The sequence below is a fragment of the Neolamprologus multifasciatus genome, chromosome 18, assembly GCF_963576455.1.
Source record: "Neolamprologus multifasciatus chromosome 18, fNeoMul1.2, whole genome shotgun sequence".
Taxonomy (NCBI): Eukaryota; Metazoa; Chordata; class Actinopteri; order Cichliformes; family Cichlidae; genus Neolamprologus; species Neolamprologus multifasciatus.
This window is the reverse complement of record NC_140456.1, coordinates 21,182,054-21,202,993: the sequence shown is the minus strand read 5'-3', so window position 1 is coordinate 21,202,993 and position 20,940 is coordinate 21,182,054. Positions and strand designations below refer to the sequence as shown.

Below are 20,940 nucleotides of genomic sequence, written 5' to 3'. Positions count from 1 at the left end.
AACCTATGAAAGTACGTTATGTGGCAGCGGAGTGTCATGATTTATAGATTAACCCCCATCAGATCATCAATTTACATATTCTAAGTACATTAATTAACAGTACAAAACACACCTTTCAGCTTTTTATATATTTTGAAATTGGGTTTTTTGGAGACCTGGATTTTTTTTATTAGTCCTTTATTGATCCAGGTAAAAATCTCATTGAGATTAAAAATCTCATTTCCAAGAGAGACCTTGAGATGTGCACATGTGAATGTGTAAATGTGCCTCTAGTTGCAGTATTTTCCAGTCAACTTTCAATTAATATAGGTGTCACTTTAGCTCAGTGGGTGAGCAGGTGGGCTGAGAGCGGTTCCAGCTTCATTGTTGTATCCCTTCATCCCTTCATGTGGTCTCACTTTCAGGTAGGTCTGTGTTGCTCACGTTGGTACATGGAGTTAAAACTAGCATTTTACTCAAACCAGATCAGGCCTGCAGCTGTACCACAGAGTTGGCATCCTCAGTAATTTATGTTAGCTGGCACTCAGCTGGATAACTTAGGTGACAACATGCTGCCAGAGCCAAAAATCTTATCACAGCTGATTAATGGACTGTATAGTATTGAGAAGTATCTGAGAATGCATGTCCCTGATGAGCTCTTTGCATATATCAGAACACAGATGTATGGGTAAGGCATGTCTTCAATTTTTCCCATAATGTTTGGGGTAAATATAGCGAGACGGTAACAATCTCTGAGAGGATTCTTTGTGGTTTTCATTAAACCAAAGCATAATATGGAGAATATAAATCACATGAGACTTAAATAAAAAAGGGCCTGATAATGAAGCATGGGTTGCTCAATCCTACTTTAAAAAGTGCGGCTGCTTTTAAACACTGTCCCCTTGTTCAGCACAATGACTCATTAAAACTTCACCAGCGTGATTGACTCATCCCTTGGTGAATACAGTGTCCACAGCTCTGTGGAGCAGATTGTTACAACTTGCAACAAAACCCACATGGCGCATCTCTTCTTTTGTGACATCTTCATGGATATTTGTGGGACAATAGTTGTGGTTTCGATGAAATACATAAATCACTTTGTTTCCATTCTTTTTATGGCCGGTCTGTTGTGAAAACGGATGTGCTCACGATCGCTTGATTGAGAAAAAACACAACTTCTCGGGGCACATTGACTGCATGCGTCACACTGACCACAAGAATCGCTTTTCATTTCAGCCTTCTGATTTCAGTGAAAACTTTACATTTTGTTTGAGAAGGGAACATAAATATCAGGACATCTTCTCTCGGAGGAGTTTTACATCCATTGCTGACATGAAGACGATCCACAATGAGCATGTGTGACAATTTACTTAGTGGCCACTTTGTCAGGTACACCTGTTCAGCTGCTCATTACGTAACGCAAATATCTAATCAGCCTAACATGGGAGCAATTCACTGGTTTGCCATGAATGATCCGCTGAAGTTCAAGAAAGGAATAAGTAGTTCAGAAACTGCTGATCTACTGAGTTTCTCCCACACAGCCATCAGACACAGTGTTTACAGAGAAAGCTCCGAAAAACAAAAATATCCAGTGAGCGGCAGTTCTCTGAGCAAAAAGGCCTTGCCGATGTCAGAGGGCAATGGCCATAAAGCTTGAAGATGATGGGAAGGTAACAGTAAGTCAAATTAACACCTGTGCAGAAGAGCATCTCTGAATGAACACGCCCAACCTGGAAGTAGATGGGCTACAGCAGCAGAAGACCGCACCAGGTGCCACTCCTGTCAACTAAGAGCAGGACACTGAGGCTATCACAGCGGGAATTTGTATTAATGAGCATCTGAACAGGTGCATCATTGTTTTCTTGTAGACTTTCACTTGTTAACAATGAGTGAGAGCAAAGCATTGATACATTAAGAAAAACTTTATTGATGTTTCTCATGAACAACTCAACCATTACATTTCAACATACTGCAGTTTACAAAAATTGAAAGATTTGTTTTTAAACGAAGAGCAAAAGAAAAGTGTCGTTAAAGTATCACACATCATGCACACAATAATAGCAGTGTATATCACAATTATCTGATGTAATTGCTCACTCGTTAATCTTTCGTTAAGGCACCTAGGGCAGCACTTAAGAGGTTACATCTCTTGATATCAAGGCAAGGCACAGGTGGTGCTTTGCCAACAAGACTGACTTCAGGATCTCAAATGTGGCTCTTATCTGTGTTAACATTTAACTCTGGTGAGCAAGTTGTAACCCTCAGTTTTTTGGGGTGTAATCTGCTGCACATCCTTTTTATGTTCTCAGCAATACACAAGCCCACAACTCACCACAACAAGCAAAAGATTAAAACAAAACAAAACAGTACACACACAAAAAAACAAAATGATGGATATTCTTATCAAAAGTCAATAATACATGAAAGATATTAATGAAAATCAATAAATCAGCACAACATGACAGTTTGTGCCCTACTTAAGAGTAAATACTCAGTGAAATCACAGACGCACACACAGTCAGATTCTCACTTTATCACTCCCATGTTTCAGCCTTTCCGCTTTCCTGCCCCTCAACTCAACCCGTCGCTCCTCCTGACTCCTGCAGGCAGGTGAATCAGGAGGTGCTTCAGTTTTCCACCTGTATTGCTCCTTAACCTGACCTCCATTTGGAGGAATGTGAAGAATGTTTGTGTAAAAAAACAACAACTTCCCCCTACATATTTTTGTTATCATACCTGACAGGTGAAGCATGACCAGAGCTGTTCTTAAAGGATATTACGTAATGGTGCTGAGTGCCAAATTCAAAAATCCCTATAATTTGACAACTGAAATTGTCATGACGACGCTGCCTCCTTTGCAGCAATATTTGCTGTTTTTTCAGCGCATCAAAGCGTAGGAGGCAGTGGCCAACAGGAGGAGCTGACAGGACCTTTTCAATCTCTTTTCTATACGTCACATGAAAGCAAAGAACATTTACTGATACAGTAAAAAAGGAAATCATTGTCATAAAGTTCTACATTTAACAGGATTCTGTCAAAGTGCACAATCGGGGCTCTCAAGAAAACATATTATGCAAACAAGAATACAAAGATACATTTAAATATAGGTTAAACAAAGAAAACAAAGTTAACTGTATATTCACAGCAATCTATCAACACCAATTGTATTAAAAGGTGACTTTTACTGACCAAGAGCCACACCATCCAAAATCCTCATCATTCAGGACTCTTAAACCCGCCAACGGTGAGAGGGCCAGCACTGCCGCACCCGCCACCTTAGCTGACCATTCAACACACATACACGCATACACACCTGGAGGTATCTATGGTTACCCCGAGTTACATCTTTACATGTAAGTGTACAGGTGAGATGTGGCAGCATTGCACGACAACTCTGTGATAAACCTGCGCGGCTCCCAAAGCATCCGGACCAATCAGTAAAAGTCACACAATAACCTTACACACACAGACATGTGCACGCACACACACACACACACACGCACACACACGCACACACACGCACACACACACACGCACACACGCACATACACACCAGACATGCACACCATTTATTCAGAGCAGTCTATTTGTTTGATCCACAAAAGGCTTCTCACATCTACAAAACCACCCCACAAGCCCAGTACACCGATGGACTAACGTCGACACAACTACTTATCATACAATAACCATCCAATTATAAAAAAATAGGCACGGACAAATATAACTTACCAAAAAAAGGCAATAATGAGTGAAATAATAATAATTAAAAAGGAGCAAAAAATACAGCTTAGAAGGCAATAGCATGGCTGACTGTAAAAAGTGAGGTGATGACACAGCTGGAGTGCAGGAAGAGAAACACACATATGGGAAGTGGAACTTAATGGTGAGTGGTGATGAGATGGGAAAAAAAGGAAACACAAGGGAAGAGCCAACAGTGGCTAGAGTCCAATGTTTTCACAGCTTCTGCTCTTTACCTCTTCTCTTAACTCGGCTCTGGGTTGAGGGGTGAAAGAGCTTTGTAGTTATGACAGATGATACTGTGGGAGAGCAGCTGGCTGACTGCTTACCACATTTCTATCAGGTCATTTTCAGTATTGAAGAAGAGGTAAAAAAAAAACAAAAAACGGAGCACAGTTCATTATTATGTTCTTTGCCAGAGCTTGGCATAACTTTACTGTATGAGACAAACTGCATGAGTGCAAGGGGGGTGAGGTGAGTAATCTGACCTGATCACTCAGATCAGTATTTTTGGATATATTCTTGTTTCTCCAGAGACAACTGTTGGCTCTCGCTGGATATTTTCAGTGTTGTTTTTTTGCTCATCAGAACTCTCATTAATCATCAGCGACCTAAATCTTGAGGTTATACTTTGCACAGCAATGAAAGCAGAGTGCTGGGAAGTTACATTTTTTATATTGATGGTCTGTAGGTATGATAAATGAGTGCTAGCAAAAACTCAATAATGTAATTGGGAGCACCACCCTTTGTTTTCACTTAATGACTTTTTTGAGCACACCTCAAAATCAAATATTTTAACACGTGTCAATCTATTCATAGAACGCTATGTGAAAAGGTGAGTAAGTGAGCTTGTAGTTTAATCTCATCTCAAGGTCAAGAATGAATCTCGAAGCTCATATTTCAATTGAAACTCTTGGGTAAATGAAAAAGCAACCATGCTTTTGTTCCGCTTTGTTTTCAGAGATCTACAGTTTAGTTTAAGACTGATTTTCATCAAACTACCAATACAAAAGCACATCTCTCATGCTGATCTGGTTCTACTTTATCTCTGGTTGCAGAAAAGCCATTAGTGTTATCAGCTTCTAAGGATTTCCACAGAAAGGCTATTAAGACAACAAAAGATTCACAGCACCACAACGAGTCTTGCTACATGATGCTGTGAGGAAATAAATTAGCTCACTGATACTGTGGTTAGAACTATTAAATGTGCCTCTTATTAAAAAAACAAAAAAATGGGGTGTGGTTAGTTTTTGTCTTTGTACGTGTATGTGTACTTGGAGAGTTCTTTAGTGTTTGCTCTCATGTTGAGAGGGTGTCTGTGTGTGCGATCCTGTTCATGGTCACGACTTGAAGTATTTGTCATTGTAACGATGGATGGTTACGCAGCCGTGGTAGGAGATGGCTCGAGGCATAGAGGATGCTCCCGTCATGATGCCTGTTGCTGGGTCGTAACACAGGACGGTGTCTGTGGCTTCGCCGTTTTCCCCCCTGCCGCCGAGGATGTAGATCTTTCCGTTACACACTGACATGCCACAGCTCTCCTACAGTTAAAGAAAGACAGAAATTAAAGGGTACATCGTCAAAGTATAGAACTCTTCATATTCTTATGGCTAAAGTCAGTTTGTGGATTCGGGCACTCAGGGTCTGTGTTTGATAGTAACCTGTTTGTTGAAGGTCTGAGCCACATGCATCCAGTAGTCCTCTGCAGGGTCGTAGCAGTAAATGGACTTCGTGAGACCGCCGCACACATAGATCAGATTGTTGAGAGATACTGCTGAGATACACCGCTTGGCAATGGGGATGCTGGCACGTAGCAACCAGGAGTCTGCCTCTGGATCATAGCACTGAACCTGTGACATACGTTTGAACATAGTGGTGTTTTACAGTGATGAAAGAAAGGTTCAACTTTATCTTTCTTTATCTTAGAAAAAATCTATACCATGCAGTGGAAAGACAGCTGTAAAAGCAGTAACAACTAAACTATGTAAAGCCCATTCGGTGGTTACTGACTCTTCTGTGGGCTGACATTAAGTGTGTCTCTGTGTGGTTTTGCATACAATCCAAACATTCTCTCACCCACTTATCTTTAAAATAGCCTCTCCCCAAAAGTTTGGTCTCTAACGACTTCCATTGTGCACAGAGTCTCGCTGAGACAGATTAGGACCTATGGGACCAATCCAAATGACCCTGTTAGCAGACCCAAGAGATGAGCAGATCAAAAATCTGGAGTCAGCATGGGCTCTTAGTCTTATCAGGCTACCCCTCTGCCCATGAATGTGTTTTTTCTACTCTGCATAGACATAAACAAATATGCCAGCTATTTCACGGACGTAAAAAAAACTGCTTCGTTGGAACTTTGGATTCCTAAGAAAGCCAGTGTCTTCCTGTTTACTACCAACAATGGTGCCTGTCATTCAAAACATACTGAAACTATTCCAAGGTACTTGTTAAGTCCAAATTCTGAGGCTATCTGTTTTACATGGTAGCGTGACAGATGACAAATGACCTAATCCTTAAGTAAGTTATCGCTATTGCTACCTACCATTCATTTCACAGAAAGTTTATCATGGTAAAATGGTCAGTCATCACATGCCACTGTATTTTTCTCCTTACTAGGGGTGGGCGATATAAACGATATACGATAGAAACCATATAAATTTGGCCAACGATAGAGATTTTGACTATACCGCTCTATCGCGATAGGGCATGTTGATGATGTCATCAAGCTGCGCCTGTTTTGGTCGAAAGCATCGCAGCGGCTAAAACCATTATCATCTGCAAATTATGCCGGGCGACAGTCATAGCAAAGAGATGAAGAACTTTGGAAATATGGGGAAAGCCAAAAACTGCGCTTCCTCCATTCAGTAACATTGATTCATTAACGTTAAATTCTCTCACAACTGTTCTATTCCCATGTTGTTGCAGTATATTAGTAACTAACCTCGTATTGTGGATGAATAATCTCAGTTGTTCTCCTGACTGAAGTTTGGTCCGTGCATAGCATCCTGCTATGCAATTGCATTTGTCCCTGACCACCACAATCCCTCACGTTAACTTTTATCGAGTGGAAAAAAAGTTGGCGTTCATCCTCCAGCTTCACTGTGCTAATGTTATGCTAACATAGCTGTGTCGCTAGCAATCACGTAGCACAACATTATATACCAGGTAGTCCAACTTCAGTAACCCTGAAAACGCCACTGCTGTTTAGTTTTCTGTCTTCATTTATGTTGGAAGTGGTAGCAGAGCTGTACGTTTTAATTAGTTTCAAAAATCTCTCAGTCAGAACAGGGTATGTCATGTTTAGGTGAGCGAACTTCCTGTTAACTTCTAACATTTAATAAATTCTGTTTTCATGGATGCCTGGATGTTAAACTTAATTGTTACATTAATTGTTACAGCCGATAAAGCAGCAATGCTGATCATTTAATTAAAGATGAAAGAATTTGGACCGTTTTTAACTCTGAGTGTTCGTTTGACTTTGGGACCTGAAGCAGACGGAGTTTTGGACCCAGATTACTCTGCGAAGCTCCTCACTATGGCAGCAGTAAGGCTCTGACAATCCATCAAGGAGTGCGGCTTACCAAAGTTGTACTAAAACATCTTTAAACAGATTTCTGCACGCCAAAATCGGTCAGTAAGCACAACCAGAATTCATACATAAATTGTCGACTTTTGAGAAAATTAAAGGATTTTAAGTGTGCCTTATAGTGTAGAAAATACGTTATACAGAAGGAAAGAATATATCGCGATATATATCGTTACCGCACATGCTTCAAATTATATCGCGATATGAATTTTAGGCCATATCGCCCAACCCTACTCCTTACTATAACATTTCTGAATATGTCAGCATGTTAAGCTGTTGTAGCTTTACTCCTATGAGTAAAGCTACAACAGCTTAACATGCTATGAAATGAAACCAGAAATACAGTACAAGTAATGCATTCCATGGAGATAAAAGCCTGGATACAATTAACAAAGTAAAACAAGGTAAATCAGGACCAACCTGAATAAACAGGATGTACTTGTTACTACCTATGCAAAACCATCAGTGAGTGTTTGTACTCCAGCTTTATGAAAGCTAAAATACTTGGTAAGAAATGATTGTTATTTAAGCCTTCCCTTTAACTCAATTCAGGAAAAAGGGGAAATCTGATCTTTATACAAATCATGCAGCGACCGAGAACTATGAGGCCTTTACATATTATGTTTTATGTTGTGTGACGTAAAGGAGCTTGAAAAAAAGCAAAACAAAGCAGAATTTTAAACTTCCACTGCACACCTGTAATTATGAAAACAAGTTATCTGACACTGAGAGCAGCTTAGTCTGTTTGTTTTGTTGGTTTTTGCCCTTTATCACCGTCCCTCTTCAGCGCTCTTTTTCTTTCCCTCTTTCTTTCTCCCTTTTCTTTTCCCCAGTCAAGTCTGTCCCGTGTTCAGCAAATGAAAATAAAATAAACAATAAAAGCAAAGTTGAATCAAATAGACCAATACGGCAAGGCTGGGATGGTCCATTTGGTAAAGTAAATCTGTTGGGCATCTTTCTTTGCCTTTAGACAACATTTTTGATGGCAAAAGAACCAAACAGGACAGGCAAGAAAAAGAAAAAGAAAAAAAAAGAGCACTATGTGCTTCAGTGTGTGGGTGCTGAAAAACCGTTTATCACCTTGTCTGAACAGGTTTCATCGTCAGGCCCTCCTCCGATAACAAAGAGCTTTCCAGCACAGCTGGCCACAGCTGGAGAGCTGACCGCTTCTTTCATGGGAGCCACTTCTGTCCAGCGGTTAGAGAAGGAGTCATAACACTCCACACTGCTCAAGCGGCTCTGTCCATCATAACCACCCACAACATAAACCTGCGGACAGACACACAAATGTATGAGGGTCAGATGAGGGGCCAAAATTAAAAGTAAGAGAAATTTCAAGCATAGAGAAACAAAATTATTCACAGCAAAAAGATGTTTGCGTTCAAGTTCACTACTTTATGAACGTGAACAATAGCCTCTATGTGAGCTTTAGAAAACCAGTTTTTCAGGAGCAGAGTGTTGATGACGTACTTCTGAATAGGCACAATTATCAGTTCCTTACGGCAAAGCCCAGTTCATCTGTTAACCTTTAAACATAAATCTTCATAACTACTAACGTCTGAACTTGACACCATACTTGTTACAGCCTGAATTTCCACACCGTCATTCTGCCTGATGAAGCAAATCTGGCAATCACTATGCATAAACTATATTACAAACTACAGCAACAGAATTGGGGATACTGTGTTGACATGAGACAGACCCTACAAATGCTACAGCAGGATAAATATTGAGATGATAAGTCACAAATAAGGCCGTCAAAGAAAAAACAAGAACAGGGTTTTGTGAAAGACACTGATGTATTTTTCAGTTATGCTAATAACATCCTCTGTAAAGGGCTCACGTGTCAAGGAAACAGTGAGGAGCATTACTGGTTACAAGTACGGTGTTATGCAAGAGAAAACCTTCAGGCTGTTCCTGCCTCTCTGCAAAATAGGAAACATAAATAAGTACAGACAAGAAAAAGAGGAAAACAGGAGAAACAGGAACAAAGAAAGATGGAGGAAAAGAAGAGGAACAAAAAGACGGAAGCTGATGGGACACATGGTTATTAGCATTAAATGCCTGGCTAATGCTGAATAGCACTACTGTTTTTCCAACTGAAATACTGACAATCCCTATTCTTGTTTATAACTCGTGCGGTTACAGAGTAGTATTGTCTCTGTTTGCATTCGTGTATTTTCAGTGACAGAAACACATAACTGAGCTGCCACATTGTAACTCGCTGAATAAGACCGTGGGCATGCAGGCCAACTGCCATTTGTTTATTTTTAATAATTAATGTTGATACAGCTGATAAACTGTAAATGTGGGTTGTTTTTTCCTAAAAGTGAGAGACGCAAGAGAAGCAAAGAGCAATAAAGAAGAAAACAGGCTACTGAGAGATAAAGATAATCAAGTGCAAGGAGTTGTTTAGAAAGGATTTTTTTAAACTACTGGTTTTGTTGAGCTGTTTTTTTCCTCCTTTCTATTTGTATTAACAACAATTTCAATCCAGTCACATGTAAAGCTAGATACACACCTTAAAGTTGCCCACAGTAATAGCAACAACAAATGTAAAGCATCTTGTTCTTCCTTATGTAATTCTGGTGGGCTGGCGCTTTAAAGAGCCATTGAAGATATCCAGACACAAGATTGTTTAAAGAAGGTAGTGGAAAGGAGTGGGGGTGGGGCACTGGATCACTGTATTTGCACCCTTGCCACTCTGCACTCTTTTAATAAGACACCAGATTTTGATACACCATGAAAGTCTGTCAAAACTAGGACATAATGGCAGCGCAGACAGTCAATACTGACCTAAAGTATGCAGCTGTCATAAAAATATGCTAAGCTAAACAAAATCCTTAAATCTGCAGACACAATTGTAATTCACTGAACATGCATGCTAGTTTTATGACCATATTTAAGTGCTGAGCCACTGGTTAAATGATTAACAGCTTCCTTAACATGTGCTAAGGTAAGATGTAGGCAAGAGAAACACAGAACAACTGCAGCAGGGGGAAAAAACACGAGCGTATAAATAGAAAGAGCGAAAGAGTGTGAGTGTGTCTGAGAGAGAGACTGACAGAGAGAGAGAGAGAGTGAAACATATAATAGATGTGAACAGCCGTCACCATGTGCCACCATAACAAGGACAGGAAAACAAGTGGTGACCTATTTTAGATTATATCTATGGAAACTAGACCAGTCCAACAGCATGTATCAGACTGCAGGACACTGAGAAGTGTACACGTGTGTGATCTTATACCTCCATCCCCGTGATAATCAGCTATCCTCTAGAGGTTTACACTTCAGCAAACCTTACATTCATTTATCAACTTTAAGTGTAGTAGGATTATACCTGGTCCTGCATTATAGACGCTTGTACTTTGTTATTCTAAACTTGCAATTGGCACATCAGTACTTTTTCACCAAAAGGGGAAATTACAAGCTGAATGAGGAAATGAGAGGGTATAAACTCAGGGGGAGGGGACTGAATTCTGAGGAAACCAACAAACAGAAAGATACATTGTCAAGGGGCAAAATGTCTCAGAGATAAAAAGCCAGATAAGAATCTGGAATGAGACCATAACAAAAAAAGGCACAAACTGGAAAAACCTTCCAGATCTACATGCCAAAGGATTCTGAGGTAAAATGATAATATAAATATGCACTATACATATACATTCAGGTAATTTGAAAAATGATAAATAAAGGTCTTATCTCTGACAGACGTTTATTTACCTTCAGTTAGGAGGACGGCTACTAAAGCGATCAAGAAGGATAAAAACTTTTAAAGCTTTAAGAAGCATTTTTCTATAATTACTTGACAGACCATCGACAAGCAGAGGACAAAAGAGAATACGTCACAGAGTAATCCGTGTGTCTATGGTTTTAGATATGCTTAAATTTTTTTGTCCAGTTTTGAGTTGCAAAACTTGCACTTTGGTATAAAAGTTTAGCTTTTTTCATTCAACAGGTTTTGCATGGGAGTGCCCAGCCAGCTACAGACTCTTACCATTAACCATGGTTTCCTTTAATGTACCAATATCAGTCATGTTTTCACCACACATGTGTGCATGGTTCACTTTGTAGTTAATTATTGACTCTTGAAGCCACACCATGACCACCAACTAATTACCACACTGTTGTGGAACAGCAGCACGCACACATGTGGTTTGCTGTGGCAACAAAATATTTTGAGTGTTGTGTAAAATCCAGCGTAGATCAAAGAAACGTCCCAAAAATAAGAAAAGGATGTTTGCACTACAGACCTACGAACGATAAGAAGTCCCTGAGTAACATCCCCTGTGAAAGAGTAAATACAGCGCTATTTCAAAGCTTTCTAAGAATACTTGTAGTCGTGTCCATTAACTTTATGTTTGTAATAGTGAGTGAGCATTTGTCACTAAAGTGCATATGAGTGATGTATTGGCCTGGACATGAACTTATGTGCATGCATGAACCAAAACAACTGTCCTTCTTTAGACGACATCAACAACAAATGTCTACAGTTCAGAAATTTCGTCCAACTAGAGGTTCAATTCTTTTTCGATTCTCTTAGTGATCAATTCTCTGTGTGGAAAACAGTCTGCCTACACAAGTCTGAATCTGAACACAATGCACAGAGCTAAGGCATGCGTGCGACTCCTGGGTCCGCTGCGGTAATTCCTATTTTGGAATGTGCAGCTGTCAGGAGAACATGCCAACGCTGATAAAAGACACTGAATAAATTTGGAGACATACAAGTTTAATGGACTGGTAACGGCTCTAAAGCAGAAGCACTTATCAAGTTCCGTCTGTAATGAAGACAGACTTGACCTGTCTCGTTTAAGAACATTTAAAAACACAGCATATTACATGCATGTGGACAAAAAGCAGAATAAACTTCATTCTAAATTATAATCATAAGTCACCTTTAGTGCAGAATAAATCCACAGTCCACAGGAAAATTAACAAGCAGCCTATAGCCAAATAGAAAAAGATGACTTAGTGTGTGTGACTTCATCAGGTTTAAAGCTAGATATCTAATACCAAACACCCTTACGACTTCTTAACTATTTCCTTCAAGCCTCGATGGAAAACCATAGCTGCAAAACTAAAATGAGACATATGACTGAACCACGTCATTTTAAAGTAGTCAAAAAGCTCCACGGAACAGATTCCAGAAATTCCTAAATATGTAGGTGTTTGCTCTTTTGTACTTTATCTCAAATATATTAAAAATCCTTTGGAACGAAGAAATAAGAAACGGTAAATACACTGAGCGAGTGACACATTGTTTTTTATAGCGCTCAAATCTTTGTAATCACACGTCATCACATGCACACAAACTTTACTGAACTTTAACTTTCAAAGTACACATGCTGGATTGACACTGATGTAATGGAGCGTTATGCTGTAGCACATTGTGCAGCACTGATTGCTTGACTGTAAGCTACACTTTTCTCTATAAATATTCCTATGTGGCCAGGCTGTGCTAGCTATGAAAAACCTCTCTGAGACAAAGAAATCTTACATTTCAAGACATTTTGATTATGAATGTCTATAACATCTTCAAAATAACATGTGTAGTAATAAGTACAAGTGATAGCTGAATAATTTTCTGTGTAAAGTATATGAAATGACTGAATCAGCTACAGACTGATTACTGTTTAGCCAGCTCTAAACAGTAGCTTGTGGTTCTTTTAAAAACGAAAACAAACTTTTGTCTGTTGAATAGGCTCCTGCGTATCAGGATTTGTGGGACGAGTTGGCAACAGCTGTTTACAAACCCTCAGGCAACACATGGATGTGTGACAGCAGAAATCAGGCTATAATCAAATGGAACTGCAATAACAATTATTGTAATTTTTTCTTAGAATTATTGACAGAATCCGGTTTAAGGCCAGATGCTTAATGTCAATCATCCCTAAGTATACAATGCCTTTAGGAATTTCTAAAACTATCACCTGACCCGGAATAGTGTGGAATGAGACCTACGTTGAATATGCAAATTCCACAACAATTGAAAACTTCCACGGAAAAGATTCCACAGATTCGTGTAAACATGTAAATGTCAGCCCCCTATCTAAGACTTGATCTTAGATCTAAGACTTGATCTTAGATAGGGAAACTATCTAAGAAACTATGATAGAAACTATGTGAGGAAGTAATGAAGATAATGATGATGCTACACGTTCTCTTTATTCTTCTCGGATGATCCCATTACTCAAGTTTCTGTAAACACACATCGCATTTTTCCTGTGAAGCATAGTTGCTGGTTAGTTCCTATGTAGCCAAGATTCAATAGCTATGAAATGTTGGAGACAGACAGATATGACAACCTGGAAAAAAACAATAACAACAGCTGTTCTGTCACCTGTTATAGAAAAGGTTACAAAAATGTCTTTAAGAGAGCGTTCACAATTTCTACAAGACATTTAAAAAACAAAAGGAAATTGATATGAAAAACTGCAAGTAGCGTCACACTCTATCATGAACTAACTTGCGGTGTTGCTGTGGTGCTGTCACTGGGTAAAACCTGATGCTGAAACTTAAATCGAGTCAGACATCAAGAGGCATTATGTCCCTCCTTACCTTGCCCAGTAGCACACCCATCTTGTGCCTCCAGCGACCTTTGTTAAGAGAAGCCACTCTGATCCACAGGTTGAGCTGGGAGTTATACATCCACACATCCCTGCTGTTTATACGACCACCTAAAAAAACAACACAATGAATACAGCTCTCATGAATACAGTTCAGACAGCTCTGAGTTCAGCTTTGAGTGCTCTACATTTTAAAACTCTATTTACTATTAGTCTAACAATGTGGTTGATCCTATATAAAAACTTTAAAACGCTTGATGAGCAGCACACTTTGGGTGTTAAGTAATAACTTATCGCCTAACTAGGTCCAAGTCTTATCTGACTCGGACACACACGCACACATACCCATGCAATTATGTTCCAGAGAGGAAATCTGTTTTTTGTTTGTATTTACCTTCAAAGCAAACACGCATAAAAGGATCTTTGTCTGCTAACAATCTGCTACTACTGCAGCGTATCCCCTATCTGTCATCTGTGACATTGTGGAGAATAACGCGTCATTTAACCATGTAATGACATGACCCAGCCACATTTCAAGCAAGCCCAAACTTGTGCCTCTTCTTGTCTCCCCTCTGCCAAACATAGACAGCAGGAAAAAAGAAAGAATCTCCCCTAAATATTTAATAAACAACCAAAAAATAAATAAATAAATAAATGGCCAGAGTTCAAGTCCAAGGACGGAGAAGCCAGCGACACTTTCTATACCCATATCCTATTTAAGACCAGAAATAACTGCAGCTGTGCTACATACCGGAGGCCCTGGAAGGTATTGCGACAGTGCATGAAAAAGGGCAGGCAGAATGGTGGTATGTGCAGGAATGTGACTGAGACAAAAAAAAGTTGAGGAGGGGGGATTTAATGTATCAACACACACAAAAGACAGAAAGTATGTCAATAAAGATCGCAACAGGCTATAAAGCAGTGTTGTGCATGTACTTCTGTGGGACAGACACGGGGGAGGGAGGGCTATGTTGACGTTTTCATGCTGTTTGGAGGCTGAGTGATAGCACACACGTGAGGACTTGGCACGGGACAGCACTGCACTCTTTGCTAAAGGGGAGAGCTTTCTTTTTTCTCTCTCTGTGTCTTTCTTTCTATATTTTTCCCCTTTTCTCTAGAAATGTTTTTATCCATTACTGCAGTGCAGCTCATATTAAGCATGTTTGAGCATGAGAAGGCCTAGCAGGCACATCAGAGCTCTTGTTAATACTTTTTCTTAGGAAGAAAAAAAAAACACAAAAAAGGAAAACATGTTAGCCTCCAGGCTCTCAAGTAAACTATACAGATATAAGTCTAGCACACAGCATGAATGTAAAATATTGTTTTGACATTGGGAAATACCTTTACTCTGACCTCACCAGTTAAAATAAATGAGAAAAACATCTTATTTAATGTAGGATGTATTTTCACCAAAGGAGACTTGCAACACACTTGGCAGCAGTTTGAAAAATGCAGCAGTCTTGCCAAGCACCCATGAAGGCTATACCTCAGGTTACGATTTACTGTAAAGCTTCTTGCAGAAAAAACTATGGAAACAGACTTTTTCATCCTTATATGAAGAAGATTCAGAGAAACCTGGAGAGTTAGTGTCAATTTGGTGACCCTGGGAAGTGGTTAGTAGGAAGAGAAAGAAGGACAGAAACAGCCAGTGAGGGTGTCTCATAGCACTGAGCCTGCAGAGTGCCTCCAGATGTTGCGCTCATATTTTCCTTCAACTCGAATGGGCTGAGGCCTTAAAAATAACACAGGGCAAACAGTCACCGTGGCCTTTCCTGCCTCTCCGCTGAGAGATTAGATGGCAAGTCAAGCACAAACCGACTGTATCTGATGTGTACCCAGTACTAAAATATTACTTACCTGAATTCTAAATGTCCACTAGCAAAAATAATACATTGAAAAGTAATTAAAAAGAGAAAACAACTCATTCACCAATTAGTTCCTGAGTAGTTTAAGGTCAAGAAAGCAGTAACTTAAACTCGGATAGATGGTATTTAAAATTTGTCTGTGTTCAGGCTTCAATAAAGCCACGCAAATAAAGTGTAGCATGTGGGCTGGATCTTACCTGACACCAGGATGTCGTTGCGAAGGGCGCAGACGGCGTACTCTGACTTGGTGAACTCGGGCAGTTTTGCCAGTGATTTCCATTCTCCTGTGACTGGATCATAGCATTCGTTGTAGGGCAGGTTGAAGCCCCCTACCCGCTCACAGCCACCCACCACCACAATCACCTCTGAGTACCCAGTGGACCTTTAAAATAAAGAGCAGAGGGAGGGGGAGAGACAAAGAAATTACAGATTAAGTACAAATTAAAGTGCAGAAATTATAAAAACAAACAAAAAAAGAAGTTTAAATAAAAAGGCCAGCAAGGAGGAATGAACATTGCAGACATGGTGTCTAATTAAAAGGGTATGAATATATATAAACACACGTGTCAACACCTGGAGGGCAGGGACATAAAAGGTTTCAACAGGATTTACCTTCATTTATCTTCAAGGCAAAGTTCAGCTTACAATGAAGGCATCAATCTCGGGCATAACAAAAACACACTCGAGGCTAAGCTTAAGCCGAATTTCCATGATCACAAAGCTTTCCTCTTTGGCTGTTCAACACATGCCCTGGATATGACAACATTTCCTATGGGAGAGCTAATTAACTACAGCCTCTTTTCTTGTTCTACCATTCTAACATTCATATGTCAGATATTGGGCTGTACTGTGTTGAGAAGTAGGCGTATTTGCAGTTTCTCTCATGGCTTGTTTGCATGTTGTCAGAAAAATGCACAGTTCCAGGGCTGGTTCAAGCACTAAGAGAAAGCCTGGCCCCGCAGCACTTTAGCTTTGTGTCTAAGCTGTGTGGATGTGATCAGTTTCTTTCTGGAGGCTTCCCGGGGGAGGAGAAGTCCAGATGCGTCTAACAACTAACAATACACCTGAAATACACAACGCCTTATAACCGACAACTACAATTGCTCCCTCTTTTTTTTTAGGCAGGTCTAACAACAAAGGAGGCAGTACAGTCTACCATATGGCCTGCTTTTTTAGTCAGCACCTGCTTTTGTCCTTTATCAGAGACTTTAACATGCAGGTGTACAAAAGTAAACACATACGGCATACGGACTGCTTGGTAAATAGGTACAAAGTTAACAGGTGAGGACAAAGAGAACCCAAACACACTGGTGAGGTGAGTTAGACTCGTGATACGACAACAAGACTCAACATTTCATGATTGCCATGTCTTGCATCAAATAATTTTTTCTTTCCTTTACACCAAGTCTGTACAGGAACATGTCCGGCCTCCCTCATTATCATTTCCATTTTAAAATAGGACTACGAAACCCAGCTGACTCAGTGACACACTTGTCTTTTCAACACACTAGCACTCCCTGTGTTTTTCACACTGAAACACACACAACAACAATACGGGCAGGAGCACTGAGTTCACGCGCATGTCGTAAAATCTAGTTATGCAATGTGGGGTAAAAGATTGGCTAACTGCTTAAAAAGATGTGTTTTCTATCGCGGTGACATCTTTCATCGTTGTTTGAAACATAATTCAAAAAGGCTGGCAGAAAAGACAGTTCATTTATCACTCATGCAACTGTCACACACGCTGTAGGCTAGCAAGTCACCTTCCTCATACCTGGGAGTCAACATTTTAGTTACCTTCGTGGACGAGTTCTGGGTGACATCATTTCATTTCCGAGCACGTGGTAACGCCTGGCCTCGTGGAGAAGGTGGTAGCACTCTGGGGCAGTTTGGATGAGCTGGTCTCCCTCCACGGTCTGAACAAAGTAGCTGGGGTGCAGAAGGGGCAGGCGGACATGGTGCAGGAGAGCCTTCAGTATGGGCTTCCTGGCCTCCACGCTGTAGTACACCCAGCGCATCACTGCCTCAAACACAAACTCTTCCTTACAGACAGAAAGTTCATCACTGTTAATGTACTCTTCCAACTCTTCTTTACGCAGGTCGAGGAACTCCTCGTGCAGAGCCACCTCTGAGAAGTTGGCCAAGGCGTAACTGTGACAGCGGCTGGCCAGCTGCTTCAGAGAATGCGCCTCTGCAAAGCGCTGGATGCCCAGACAGTTGCACGGGTCCAGCTGATCCTCTAGGAACTTAGCGCAGGCATCACGGAGTGTGGTGATCTGGAAAAGGCTGGCGGTTTCAAAGAGAAACTGGACATTTTCAGTGGTGATTTTGGCACGGCCGGTGTAAACGTAGTTGAGAAATGAGTCCATCGCCTCGGCTAGGATGCCGTTAATTTCAACAAGCATCTCACGGCTCTCGCGGTGATCATTGCAGAACATGGCTCTGAAGTAGGAAGAGCAGGCAGATAGCACAGCGCGGTGGCAGGGAAACTCACGGCCCTGCACACTGATGACCACGTCGGTGAAAAGGCGGCAGTCGCGAAACTCATTGAACACCTGCAGAATGCCCTCTGAGTGTGAGGATCCTGAGCAGAAGTCCAGAACATCCTGGTTGGCTATATTTTTAGATTCAACCTCAAACACCTTGGGAGACAAAAAGACGTGTGGTTTGATAAGATGCCACAAAAGATTTGGGAACAAATGTAAGTTATTTGTGTATCTTTTCTTTGACTGCACCTTGCGTTTGACAGCTGGCGAGTCTCTGATCCCAGAGTCCTCCCTGTTCAACCTCCTGCCCAGCATCAATACCATGGCTGCCACCTTCAATATAGGTCTGTTTTATACTTTAAAAGATATCTGAGGATGGAGAGCAAGTAATGTAAAATATTATTATTATCATGTTATTCGTTAGGAAATCGCAGCAGGGGATACTCGAAAAAGGGTGGTGAATATATAACAAGTAACCCAATTAGATTACTACAGTATGAACTGAGATCAGTCCCCAAACAAACAAAGCACTCACAGAGTAAAACCACAAAGCATGTGTTTGGAAGTAGGGGAGATCACGCAAGTCCCTCACAAGCACAGTTCTTAAGCCAGTGGGGCAAAAACAAAGTCTTACGTCACACTTTAAGAAAGGAATTTCCAAGGAAGTCAATGCCAGCTGAACGCAAATCAGTATTGCACCTTGTCTGCAAAGCAGTTGTGCCCTGGAGCGCGGAGTGCATGAAACGGAAGATGGCAAACAAAGAGACAGGCGGGAAAGAGGCTGAGCAACGGTTGGTAGGCCAGTCTACACGTCAGTCAGGTTTGAAGGCGTGGGGGCAGGGATGCTTTTCTTTGAACAAGTGCAAAGTCAAGGATACTAGTTTCTTTTGACAATAACCTCTTTGAGAAGAAAAGACAAAGCAACCAAGTGAGTCCCAGTAATTATGTTTTGTTACACACTGAAAAGTAGACGGCATCTTTAGGTCACGGTATAAATAAAGTTCATAAAGTTCTTGAGAATATCTGATCAAGAAAGGATTTTTTTTTATTTTTTTATTTTAAATCTATTGCCGTGCTGTATTTTTAAAAGCCGGGAGCATGCCTGGCTTTTGCTTCGGTGAGGTAATTTATCTCTGGCTATTTTTAACTCGAACAACTCAACCCATTCACGTGCGTTAGCTTGTTCCCCACAGGCAGCTGCGGCAGCACCTCGTCATCCAGATTAAAGGACAGGTTTAGCCAGAGGTATCTGACGCAGATATCCTTTGTCAATACATAATAAGATGCATACTCCGATGCAGACATTAAAAAACAACAACAACTACACCACAGTTTTTACAATATGCACTCATACACCGTTTGTTAGTACTGAAATTAAGCTAAATTTACACCGAAAAATGGCTGCAACAATACTCCGTTTGTTTTTTGATATTTAAAATAGTAACAGATGCTGAATTATGTGTTTATTTTATGTTAATTTAATATTAATAAGGTTCAACTCGGTAAGAAATACATCTACTTGTAAATTTAGGTGTGTGGTTAAATAGCTAAACAGGTAGAAAATACTTTATGTGCTTCGATTAGTAAGACAAAAGAAACTTGCCTCGTGCCCATCGTTACCTACTTAATTTTGTTTTTGTTTTTTTTTTATGTTGGGCTGTTATTTTACTCTATATAGCACGACAGACACAAGCAAAAATAAATCAAGTAATAACAATAGAAATAAGTCTAAAGTCAACAACCACAAATGTTTACTTAGTAAAATGTAGAAATTAATACCTTATGCAGAAAGTTCCAGATGAAGCTTCCTCCTCTCTCTCCAGTGGGTAAACAAATTTGTAGAACAGTAAATCTGTATCTTAAAAAAAGTTTGACTATGTATTTCCGAGTAGTTATGGTCGAATGGTTATAAAAAATAAAGCAGGCTGATATCCAGCCGGGACATGTTGAATCGCGGCGATGACAAAAACAAAGACTTTCTAACTAGCTAACTGTAAACACAGACCCTTATATATTTGTCAGGGGAAAAAAATATCCATCCCTCTGCCGCTGAGCATTATGGGTTGTGTAGTTCGGATTATTGTTTGTTATTGGGCGTTGAAGAAGGAGAAAACTACAATTACCAAATGCTTCGAGTCCTCCACGTGGCCTCCCTTTGTTTGCAAACAAACGCAACTTTTACCGAGGAAAAAAAGTTGCTGTCAAGACGTGACGGCGATCGAAACAAACACGGAAAATAACAGCAGTTTTTAAGCGCTGTTTATATGGACATGTAGAGGGCGCGCTAGTGTGTAGGACGCTAACGTCATTAAATAAATGTTTGCTATGTAAAACACACCTATATGAAAGCGGATTTACACAGTTATATAATACACAGTGATACCCATAAAGGACATGCAGAAAACCCGTATAAACAACAGCACTTACACGACCCTATGAACACGTGAAAAAATACGAAAAGCAGCATAACAGACTTTTTTTAGGTGAGGAAGGAGGAGTTTGGCCGGAATTAAGAATGTCACAACTTCCTTTTGCCTGCTGCAAAATATTTCCCAGAGCTCCCAGCCGGTTTCCTTGAAGAACCAAGTGTGCTATCATCGGTGCAAATCCATATGAATCATGTGCCTACTATTTACACAAAAAGCGAGCTACTGTTCCCCTGAAGCACACTTTATCCAAATATATGCAAATATTTTACACAGATTCAAAAAAAAAAAAAA

General features: G+C 40.3%; 1 protein-coding gene across 1 annotated transcript; it reads right to left on the bottom strand.

Annotated features, from left to right (window-relative positions):
• Positions 1–1,886: 1,886 nt before the first annotated feature.
• Positions 1,887–20,575, bottom strand: klhl24a (kelch-like family member 24a). The gene is made up of 8 exons (XM_085141981.1): positions 20,000–20,575; positions 18,470–18,589; positions 17,532–18,376; positions 15,932–16,116; positions 13,862–13,980; positions 8,384–8,572; positions 5,379–5,567; positions 1,887–5,258 (listed from the first exon to the last, which is right to left on the bottom strand). Exons 2-8 carry the CDS (start codon positions 18,542–18,544, stop codon positions 5,058–5,060), a joined length of 1,803 nt encoding a protein of 600 aa, XP_084998107.1. The 5' UTR covers positions 18,545–18,589; positions 20,000–20,575; the 3' UTR covers positions 1,887–5,057.
• Positions 20,576–20,940: the final 365 nt, after the last annotated feature.